Raw genomic sequence first — 12,152 nt, 5'->3', positions numbered from 1 at the left:
AAAATCACAACGTTATATGGCAAAACTTTTTCGAAGATACACGAGATCTTTAACCATTCAAAGACCAAAGCTGACACTAAATGACTAAATGACTGTTTCGTAGCTCGACAAATTTAAGTCTGTGTGGTTTTTCATCAGATCAGCAGGGTATCGTTCAACTTACGCTAACAAGAGTACTTCTCAGCTCAGTCCAGAACAGTCACAGATATCAAGATTATCTCATGTCCAAACTCACAAAGGTTTTAAAATTGTCATCTTCGTTTAAAGGGTTCTTCTCTCGCACATTGCTACTCAATATGAAAGGATTTACACAGGTTGGTTGTCAGCTACAGTTGTCTCATCCGACATGTCTGTCACGGAGAGCTCTGGTTCGCGTAATTCGTTTCTCAGAGTCTTCTTTTGGCGCCATCTGCTCACGGTTCTGTACGTTACCACGCCAAGGACCAGCAAAGGAACATAGGCCAACACGTAGACAAATACTCTCAAACCGGCCCTGGTCTTATTCGACAGGCTAGCATCAATGGCAGAACTGAAAATGGCGATCAGCGACAGTGTTGTCAGTAGTGCCACGTCTGATTTGTTGATCCACTCGTAGCTTTCTTCGTCTTCCTTGACATCAGCAGCTTCCTTGTAGGGCCTCAAGAACGCAAAGATCAGGAGGATGAGGACACAGGCAGTTTCCAACATGGCTCTCTTAACAGCTCCTGAGGGCGCAAGAGTGCTGATCGCCAGTAGTATAAATCGGCATAGAAAGTAAAAGGCAGCACACCAACGGTACTGGTCCTTGAAGCAGCTCTGAAGGGCATCGAACATCGGCTTCCATCGATTTAGATTCACCACAAAAAGCAGTTTTCGAGTGAGGTAACTGCGAAACAAGAGGATCATCGGAAATGGAATTACCACGATCAGAATGTATAGGATTGCTAAAACACCAAAGGCAATATGTTTTCCTGAGAAGTACCCAATGTTGCCATTTGCGTACATCACGTAGGTGGACCCAAATTTTGCAAAATGTAGGATTCGCAGTGAGATTCTGGTGATGTCAGTGTAGCAGAGCACAAAAATGGTACAAAACGCTCGAAAAGGAGCGGCTCTGACACGTTTGCTGAACCACCAGTTGGGATGATTACGTACAGCCCTAGCTAACAGCACTACTAGAACCAAGACGAACGTTGGTAGCGCGTACATAATGGCCAATTTGTCTGCATCGTCTAGACCAGCGGCAAAGCAAATCCCACCGGACCGAGCAGAGCCTATTTTTAATTGGAAGTTTCCCAGGCCGATGAGAAACTCGATGAAAGGGTCGAACTGGAAGCCACTAGGGGTAATAACGTTCATGACTTGGTAGGAATACACCCATGCGTTCAAATATCCAGTGAAGAAATCGAGGTTGATCAACATGACACCCATGACGACAATCAACAGGATCACTCCGTACAAAATCAGCAGCAACAAATACCAGTTGGAACAAGTGTTAGAACAGTGTTCCCCTCCGAATAGCACGCCATAGTTCGCTTTACATTCGCCACAAAGCACGCTACTCTGATTTCTGTTCTCATTGCAAAGTTTCCCGGAATCATATTTCTGTTCGGTCGAAGGATGATCACTTATGTTACAGTATCCATTAGGACAGAAATGAGTTACAAATGCTCCATTAACTAGTCCTGCCCAGTATCCATATTTAAGATAAAATGTCTTCCCGTCCGACTCACAACTGGATACACCAGCATCGGTGGTATCCTTGCAAACGCAAGTATTCTCCTCTGCCATGAATCCTGGATTACACTGTTTAAGTGATAAGTCAGAGATCGTTTCAGTTAATAGTCCTCTCCCCATGTACCACAGTTTCACCGAAAACTTTTCTCCAGCTTTCCCAGCGAGTTTAACGTTGGAAACACTTCCATTAGCAATGAATAAGGGCGAAGACGCGTGCAAATAAACCGAGGATTGATCCTGAAGAGGAATTACTCTTACATTGATGCTACCAACGACGGAGTTACCAATCTCGTCGAGCAATGATAAAGAGGCATTAAAAACCTCACTCGGGGCCACCGACCAGTCCTCTCTGTCAAACTCTATTTTAACTGGTTCAGTGGTGACCTCCTTTGTTAGGAAGGTTTTCTGTCCATCGGCGCTTCTGAATTCCACAAATTTCCACTGCAAAACGGAGTTGTTTAGACGCGGTTCACCTGCTCGTCGACAGTTCTTTAGCGTGGTGGCGTAAACTGAATTCCCTGCAAACGCTGCTTTGTTGCCCTGGAAGACAACCCTCGTTTCCCAGTCATCGAAGTCGACAGAAGCATCCGAGTACCCGAAGAAACAAATGTGCGTATTTATACCAGTTGCATTGAAACCAACAAGTGGTGGTCCGGGGGCGAAGATGTACAAAGCCCCACCTCTGTCGTCGCACTTGTTACCGTCAAAGAGTAAGTAAGAATTTTTGTTAAAAACAATCCTCGAACGTCCGTACATAGCTATTGCACCGCCTCTAAATCCTGTGTTGTTGATGAAGTGTACGTTCCCGAATATTTCCATAGTGGAACCATCAAGGGCCATGGCCGAGTTGGTGTTGTTAAAGAATGTCACATTTCCTTGGAATATCAGAGGCACTTGTACACTGTAAAGTACACCTTCTCCAATGGTCACCAGTTGTTCTATACGCATCACTCGATTACCCTGAAACGATGAGAAATTCAAGGTTACATGGTAAGGAATTTCAGGTCCGATTTGATCTTCGTTCTGATTGGAGAGAAAAGAAGCCATGGCAGCTCCAACTGTTCCAGTGTTCTCACTCCAGTGACACTCGTTGAAGTAGAACTGGGTTAAGTCATGCGCGGTTGTGTCAGGAATGGTCGTTCCAAAGATCGATGCCCCTCCTCCCCATACAGCCTCGTTTCTCACGAACGAGCAGTTGATTACAGAAAATGTATTGAGACCGCGTCCGCTTCCCTTGATAAAGTTTCCGATTCGAATACCTCCACCGGCCATACGTCCTTCATTGCTGTCAAAAATGGTGTTTGCCATTGTGAATAAATTCCTTCTGCTCTCTTCTTTCATTTCGAGCATGAGACCTCCTCCCCAGTCCGCACGATTTCTGATGAAAGCACACGATTCTACGTCAACTAGGCATCCACTAGCATTCGATCGAAAGTAAATTGCCAAACCGCCTCCTCGACTGAACGGAAGCTCTGGTGTGTCAACAAAGTCATTTTGTTTACTTTTATTACGCCACAAGGCTTCGTTTCCGAGAAAACGGCAATTTTGAAAAATGTATGTATTGTTATGTTGGTATGAATCATGTTTACTTGGCGAGACTTGGACTGTATTGGAACCGTACGGATCCAAGCCTAAATAAACACCACCTCCAGAGAACACGTAATTTTTACTTTGATTTCCAAAGAAGTTGTCTTCGATACTGCGACTTAAATTTCTTTGCGTTGCGTTACTGTAGCGCGCAGTATTTTCCGTAAACGCGCTGTTTGTGAAGTTTACTACGCCTCCACAGTCATAACAGTTGACAGCGAGGCCTGATGAAGACAAAATTTCGACGCCGTAGAAGCGTATGTTCTTGCAATATCTGAAATCTAGGGCTGTTTTGAAATTTACTCCATCGAGTCCGCTATAAGGCTTCTTTGCTCTAACTGCGCTCTTTTGCCAACCTCCACAATTCTGCAACATGATTCCTTCGAAAAATATATTTTCGCTCAGAACAAAAGACAAGCTCACATTTGATTTACAAGTGATTTGTACATCTTTTGGAGTCGAACCCTGCCCTACCATACCGAAGTTCTCCACATTTGTAAATCTGTAACTCTTTGTCAGGGTGTAGTTTCCTTCTGCTGCTTTTATCTGTGTTGAGTTTGCTCCACTTTCACGTGCGATTGAGATGGCGAAATCCAGCGATAGACACGGTTGACTCTCCTTTCCGCAAGTTTTAACGTCCATGCCTTCTGGTGAAACAAAGATATTTCTAATCCTGTCCGATGCCATCGAACATCGAACCGTTAAAAGACTCCAGATCAAGAAATACAGGCCAGAACTTAGCGCTTCCATCGTTAAAAGTAGCACGACTAATTCGAACAGCAAAAAGTAAATATTAACAGATTTCCGAGAAATATTGTGTGACATACAATGGAAGTTGCGTGGGTGGCTCCGTCACGCAAACAAATCCTGGCTTGACAAGAGTATATCTTTGGCCGATGAACGTCGTTTGTTAATAACAATATTATTTATTGTGCACCACATAGACAGGCACTGCGTGGCACAACTAGATTAACTAGATCGGGAACACAGTCGTTATGAAAACAAAACTAGTTTTTTACGAGTTAAGCTCGTGACACTACGTGGCAAGCCCCGAAAACAAAATCAACTCTACATTTGATTTACTCACTTATTTCAGTAACAGAAGGAAAGAGAAGGTTAATTTCGTTTCTGAATTACCCAAAGAAATGAATGCATTCCACAGATTAATTTTTCGTTTCACAATTCACTCCCTCTTTGATTTAAATTAACAAATTTATTGTCAGTGATTGCAAGTTTTCCTTTCATCTGTTCCTAATACAGGAGAGTCTCTTCAATAGTTTTGTTAATAGAATTAAAATGCGAGTTTGAGTGTAATATCAGCTTGTTAAGTCAAGAACAAGGCACAAGTAAGCTCAAGGCCGCCACGAACTGTTCGAAGCACCCAAGCCGGAATTATTAAGAGATTCTTAGAGCGGTGTTGTAAATACAATGGTAAGAAGCCGTATAATATTCCTTATTTCACTTTTCGAGTGTATTTCAAAACATTTTAGTGCTGTTGCCATCGACAAGTATTGTTACATGTCAGTGGGCAAAATAACGGAACAGCTGTTTGAGCGTTTTCCTGAATATGTCTACCTTAGTCACCGTCAAACTTAGATCTGTGGAAATACGCATGATCTCATCTGATAAGGAATGCACAGAAGGACACAGGTTATTTTGAGGGAAATTTTAAAGGCAAACCCAATAGTACTGTGAGACGTAAATCGTTTACTAAAAAATCAGTAACCGTAGCCACATAAAGATCTTTATCACTGTGAAGCACATACAAAGATCAACGCTTGTACAACAACATTCATTTCCTAGAAGTGAGAGCTTGTTGAACCACAAATATACGGCAGCTGGACAAATCATTATACTTGACAGATTATTAAATAGGGTCGTAAACTTAAAAAATTACAAAAGATAGAGCGACGAATATGTAGATAACAGATTTAACTGAGCGTAAATAAACTATTGAATTCAACCTGTCATTTCTAGTTTACTAAGGTTCAGCCACCTTTTCCGTGTCCACTGCACATCCTGCGTTTCTTTAGCGTATCAGCATACGACTTACGGCCTTCGTATGTAGGATGGCCTATATTATTAGGGAGCTATTGTCACAATACTTGAACTGTATGCTTGTACGTTAACAGGTTGTTCAGTTATTATAAAAGAGCAGTTTAATGTTGGATTATGAGGGTATTGAACACCAAAAAGGCAGATAATTGTTGATTAAAAATAAGGAACAAAGCTAGAAAGATAAGAAACGGATTACAAATGCCGAATTTGAAACGTCTTTGCTCTTCTGAACCGTGACCTTTTACGCTCCGCCTCTAAGCTGTCTAGACACGTTTCTTAGAACTGAATGGTGAAAAGTTGTTGTAACATTTAAATCTTCATTTCTGACAAAGAGTGGGAAATGAGGGGGAAAGAGGGTCCTTTAGTATGAATCTGTCTCTTTCTATGTTTCTGCCTTCTCCTGCCTTCAAGGCGGCCCGGGGAGTAAAGAAAATTTTCGTCTCACCGAATGGTAACGACTTCGTCGAAATGCGGTTGCACGCGATCAGCCGTGCAAGTCCATCGACAAAGCTTTCGGCGCGTCGTAGCTTTATCCTGGCGGTGCTAATTCAACGTTGATCAACGTAAAAAAGCGGAAAATTACACCATGGCCAAGAGCTTCAACCTCACTAAAGTGGATACCTTCGCTCTTGTTGGCGACGAGAACTTCGGATCAGGCAAGGTAAGAATTACTTGCAAGCCAGAAGGAAGTATTTCGTTCGTGCTTTGTGAAAACATTACTTTCGAAAAAGATACCAGCTGCATAGCTGTGGCGGATGGCTGGGAAGAGAAAGTACCGCAGGAGCACACAAGTCTGGCCCCTATAGGACCTGGTTAACCGAGGTGTTCTGTTTAGGACCGTATTAGACTTGCGAGATTGTAGAAACGCGCCGTTCACCAATGTTGAGGTGTCAAAACACGCCAGGGGTTGGAATAAACTTCATTAATGTTGGAGGCATTTTGAACTTAACGAACTGTGCATTGTACCGACAATAAAGGCGCAAACTATAATAACTCAAAACGGGCCGCCACAAGCCCATTTCATTGGGAGACGGATATGTGCTCTTAAGGCAGGTGGGGGGTTATTTTGACTTTAAGCGTGTACGGAAAGAAGACACAGTCTGTAATGTACCACGAGGGCCAACACGACTACTCATTCCCAAAACAACAACAGCTACATCTTATCGAGCTGCCCATTTCTCGGAAAGGATGGGCGATCGGATGGCATATTAGTAGTATCTACGATCAAAAGAAGGAATCCAGGTCGATCAATTTAGCTTAGGTGCAGGATTGGCAATAAATTTCAAAGGCAATGGCCAGCGGTCTGCAGTATTCAAATTCAGTCTTGCTCACGTACGAGTAATCAGGCACTATGGGGAGGAGCTCTTAACGTTCGAAATAAGAGATCAGGTGAAACGGAATCGTTTCATGATAACGAAACACTTCATTTCGTGACAATGTGCGAGGACTCAACCGGCGGAGGAGTTCGAATTGGCAATTTACAAACCACGGACTGCAATGAACACCTGGAATACATTTATCTTTGATAAGAAACTGTTGCATTCACAAAACAACACAGCTCTTTGGGGCGGTTGGGTGTCACCTGTATGGAAGATTCGATATGGGACTCTTACAATACGGAGACTCGATTCATGGGGGAGTTCAAATGTTGTATCTGGCGTCGTGACAAACAAGCAACAGTAGGATCCGCAATCGCGGTCATGCCTGGACAGAGATCAGGAATATCAGGAGTTCCTTTCTCATTCAAGTTCAAAGACTGCGAGTTGAAAGTGGAACCAGGTTGTCCTTAACAAGGACAGGCGTAGTTAAGATAGGAGAAGGCGCGTTGTACAGTGATGGGGTGGCCCTTAACTGCCAAGGGAAAACTTTGTTTATAAAACAATACGTACACGGGTTTGGACATTGTCCTTAGATGGGTGCGGTTGACAAAGATAAGCGATCATGTCAATTTTATAAGTAATCATGGTTACAGAGGAGGGGCCTTGGCAATGCGTGGCTATTCAAAAAATATATTCAGAAGAATTCTACCTTATCTTTTTACAACAAATTCGTGTGACCAACAAGGAGGAGACAATCTGTACATTGAAACTGCTGGATCTCCAATGGTGGATTTTCAATGTGCAAACTGGTTGTTAACTTTCAGAAATGGCCTTTTTCGGATACGAAAAACACACGAGACTTTCGATACTGGAATATTTCTGTAATTTTTCAAGGCAATGAAGCAGGTTGACGATAAAAAAGGACAAAAAAAAAAAAACTCGATATACGCAACAACTCTACGGAACTGTCGGCGGCCTGGTGCGTCTCGGCAAGACAACACAGTGCTGAAATGGAAATTCATCCATTTCAAACTTTAGATGGTAAGATTCCTCGAGGAAAGAACGAAGTACAACTGATGCTGTAGAACTACATTTTGATAAGAAAGATTGGGAAGTTGCTCCAGGAGAAGTATTCACTGCAACAGTCGAGTGGTCGACGAGATAGGGAACACCGTCGTTGGAATTGTGGACATTATATCGATGTTCTTGAAAATACACTACCAGTTAAACTTACAACTGCCTCCACGGTCTTTCGAGCTGACGGACAAATATCTTCTCTAAGTCTGAATGGAAAGCCAAAGAGTGTTTTCACGGTGGTTCTACAATACACGGGGGAAGAATTATTGCACGTTAAAATCGTAAACGTCTCTTTGCAGAATTGCCACGCAGGCTTCTTTATAACAGTTCCGTTCAGAATTGCGTTTGCATGAAATCTCCAGGAATAGCACGGTGTGACTTAAATAATAAAAAGACTGTTTACATGAAGAAAGGATATTGGGCTGGGAAAGTGGCGATAATTCACAACACATCTCTGCCCAATGGATACTGTACCACTCACAAGTCCATATTTCCTTCTGAGTACAAGTACGACGGAAAGTGTGCAAAAAGGGCAGAAACCAGACGAGTGTACTTTGTGGCCAATGCAAGCATGGTTACAGTATCATGTTTGTGAGCGAACAATGCTCATCCGATTGCACTGATAAATGGCTATGGATGATTTTTGTCTATGCAATAACCCTAATTGTAGTTACTTGCTTCGTATTGTTGGTTAATCCGAATCTGTCAGGGGGACACCTGAATGCTTGTTTGTACTCATACCAAATCATGAAATACTAAGCCCAGATGGATTTACTTTCGATCCTTTTATTGAATTTCTCATCGGACTGACTACCTTTCAACTTGGAGGTAGACGTGGCGTTTGTTTCGCATCTGGTTTAAGCAATGTTGACAAGCTGGCCATATCGGCTCTCTTTCCAATCGCTGAAATACTATGATATTGCCTTTGTTAAGACGGGTGTTGATTAAAACCTGGAGCAGGGGGTTGGACTGGCTAGTTGATAGACTGAACGACAGAGAGCGTTGTCGTTGTGGTTGTGTCTGTCGAAACGCAGTTGTGAGCTGGCTGGAGTGCTTTTCTGCTTCATTCAAAGCACGTATAGAGAATGGATTAGACCATGCCTTCTTCACCATCGTAGTGTTGTGCTATGCCGACATGGCCAACATTGCACTGAGTCTCTTGCATTTCGTGAAGGTTGGTGGGCGGTGGGTGTTGTTTGATGATGGTAATGTTGAATTCTTTGACAGCGTTTTACACGGCATATTCATAATGGTGCTCTTTTGCTTCTGCTGTTCGTCATTTACATCCCGCTGAGACTTGCAATCCATCCGGAGAAATCAAACTTACGACTTCAAACTCTTCATGCTTGTTTTAAGCCTGGATATCGCTCTTTTGTGGCTTACTACCTTGTGTGTCGACTGGTGCTGTTACTTATAGGTACTTTTGTACCTAATAGTTCTTTGCGAGTCTCTTTGTTGCAATTCTTTTGCATTCTATTCATGTTTGCCGTCGCAACTGTGAGACCTTACATAGAAAGGAACCATGGTGGCAATGAATACGAGGCCCCACGAGCGACAACTCAGAGTGGTAACTTTACAGAAGGAAGGCAAGTATCTAAGAAGCAAGTCCGAGCGTCAATGAAACACCAGCCCCTCCACAAGAACTAATCGTGTAGGTGTGGATGGCGACGAAGTAAAAGAAAAAAAAAGTGAGACCGAAGGAGAACAAAATCCAAGAAGCGCTTCGACAAGAAGTTCCAAACAGGCAGCAAATCATCGCACTGCGCGTAACAATGAAGGAGAAGAGGCAGAGAGGCCTGGTCGCCAAGAAAAAGAGGAAGGACGTCGAAGAAATGCTGGTCAAGAGATGGAAAACCTGTACATCTACGAGGTCCGACCTAGTGATCTTAGTGACGCTGAGTGCCATTGCCGTTTTCAGTCCTCCCACCGACACTGAAGTATCCGAAACCACTAAACTTAGTCTGCAGTATTGGGTTAGGATTTTGGCATACGTCCCATTGGTGATGGCTTTGGTTCCCTACATCTTTTATTTAAGGCGCCTACTACAACGGTATCGCCATGAGAGAAGGAAACATCATGTCCCTAAGCCACAGGGTGTATCATGTATGTCGCCTTCCCGTTTAATTGAGCAGAGCCCCGCAGTACAAGATGATCGGTCAGATGAGAAAACTCCACTGATAAGAAACAGAGAAGATACAGCTTCTGACCACGGCAGTAGATTTTACACAATCCCCTAGAGCCTTGCATTGTAGACGAGGTACGTCACTATTCCTAAAATACCTAAACACCGCATGCATTCATTTCTTCCCTTTAATCTTTCTGTGTAATCGTTTGAACGCCATTGCACATGAGACAAAGACACGAGGAAAGCTGTGAAACACCTTTCTTGAGGGTGAAGGAATACCTGCTTGAGTGTGGTAGATTAAGAGAGAATTCACCGACTCTATTAATACGGTTACTGCACACGGCGCTTTCGACAACACTGCTTGCGATCCACGCATAACTTAACATGCAGGATATTTGTCCCATACGAGCCTTCAATGAGCAGTTTGGGTCGTAGCTTGCTTCAAAGTTTTCTTACGTGCTGGCGTCGGACTCCGCCTCCCCTCCCCGCTCCTCCCCCTCCCAGCCTACGAAAAAAGTTAAGGATCTCTATCAGTCTTACTACGCAGCTGGGGTGTAACATTGTCTAGTAGGGTGGGGGAAAGAATGGTTTATAAATCGAATTGGAATATCTGAAATCATTGTCAAGATCATTATTTCCTTTCAGTTTATTTTTTCAAAGCCTTAACCTTTTCTCCACGGGCAAAAATAAGACATCCTTTGAATTATCTTTACTAATTTTGATATCCTCTTTTGATTCCCTGTAGTTGCCAGAGATGAAATTGTACTTAGCTGCGAATTTAGAAGCTGACGTTTCAGTGAGTTGGAATAAAGAAGAATTGAATACTTTCTAACGCAGTTGAAAATAATCATCCCTGACCAAAACCAATGTGACTTTTGACTCTAATTTTGTGCTGATGCTTGTGTGTATCGGGGACTCTTACAGTCATTTTTTTTTCTCTAAAATTGTGATTTCACGAAAAAAAAAACTGTTAGGTGATCAGAATTATTTCATTTGCAATCAGCGATCTATTATAGCAAGCGTGAAACAGTTTCAGACAAAACCTTAATAATGGAATTAATTATAAATTGTCATTATGATGACGAGACTCACCAGAACCCGTATTAGGCTCAAGTGTAGTCAATCGATAAATTTTGATGATTGATTTGTATCCCGTAATTATACGAACCCACTAAGTTTAACTGGCATTTCACAGTTTAGTTAAGGATTAAGCAAGAAATTTTCTTACGACTGAAGCTAGGCTGTGCTTTATCTATGATCTGTGACTTGTACTGTTTGGTGGGTTCATCAAGTTTTCTACTTTATTAAAATATAAATTTCCATTTTATGCTCGTTTTTACAACTTTAGTTGGTCGATCTATGATCAAGGGGCCCTTTTCTTGGTATTCCCATCTGCGTTATACAACTCTTTCTGTTTTGGCGCATTCTTTCAACGATTACCTTAGAAACCTTTCCTGTGTTTGGTTTGTTTCTCCATTAGTGAAATCCAGCGAGAGACACAGTTAACTTAGCGTTCTCTGGTAAAACAAAGATATATCTAATCCTGTCCGATGCTACCGAACACTGAACCGTTACAAGACTCAAGATCAAGTTTGGACGCACTCAAACAAAAAAATAGCATGATTGATCCAAAGGGCATCAAGTAAATTAGACAGATTTCTGAGAAATGTTGTCTGACAACGGATGCAAATCGCGTGGGTGGCTTCGTCACGCAAACTTCCGTTACAAAATCCTGGCATGACAAACTCACATTTTTGGCCGATTAGCATCGTTGTTAACAATAATAAAAACTTATTTTCCCCACATGGACAGCAATTGCATGGCACAAATAGGATAACTGCATCTATAATACAACAGTTAAGATAGCAGATTAAATAGTTAGTATCAATGAATTACTAATCGTGACACTTACCATCTTTCGTGAAAAGCTTCCAAAACAAAATGTACCTCGATATTTCGAGACACTTTTTTAACTTATTGCATCAACAAAATGAAAAAATTATATCCTTTTCTGAGTCAGTAGAGATTGAAATGAATACATTCCAAATGAATTTTCGTTTTCACTTCATCCAGAGCTGATTTTAAAGTCGCAATTGTACAACTGATTGCCTGTGATGTTAGTTTTATTTTCAACTGTTCCTTCTAAATGAAAGCCTCTTCAATTAGTTCTGTTAATAGAATTGAATTATCATGTTGAGTTAGTTAAATCGAAAATTACGCTCAAGGCTGCCACTAACTGTTCTACGTACCCAAGTCAGAGTATTGATAGA

The 12,152-nt window shown here is 42.1% G+C and overlaps 1 protein-coding gene and 1 non-coding gene across 2 annotated transcripts in view; one reads left to right on the top strand and one right to left on the bottom strand.

The window, feature by feature from the left end:
- The window catches only part of LOC131773820 (uncharacterized), a 4,386-nt gene extending 311 nt beyond the window's left edge, over nt 1-4,075 (bottom strand). The window contains exon 1 of the mRNA XM_059089776.2: nt 1-4,075. This exon is cut by the window's left edge and continues 311 nt beyond it. Coding sequence (XP_058945759.2) covers nt 307-4,053 — 3,747 coding nt within the window. The 5' untranslated portion in view covers nt 4,054-4,075 and the 3' untranslated portion in view covers nt 1-306.
- Nucleotides 4,076-5,743: 1,668 nt separating this feature from the next.
- Nucleotides 5,744-11,825, top strand: LOC131773819 (uncharacterized; the record flags this gene model as incomplete). The annotated part of the gene is made up of 2 exons (XR_010716136.1): nt 5,744-10,014; nt 10,628-11,825. It is a non-coding gene; the product is annotated as an uncharacterized protein (transcript).
- Nucleotides 11,826-12,152: the final 327 nt, after the last annotated feature.

This window comes from Pocillopora verrucosa, chromosome 14, assembly GCF_036669915.1.
Source record: "Pocillopora verrucosa isolate sample1 chromosome 14, ASM3666991v2, whole genome shotgun sequence".
NCBI classification, from domain to species: Eukaryota; Metazoa; Cnidaria; class Anthozoa; order Scleractinia; family Pocilloporidae; genus Pocillopora; species Pocillopora verrucosa.
Note: the sequence above shows the minus strand (reverse complement) of the source record. Positions and strands in the feature narration are given on the sequence as shown.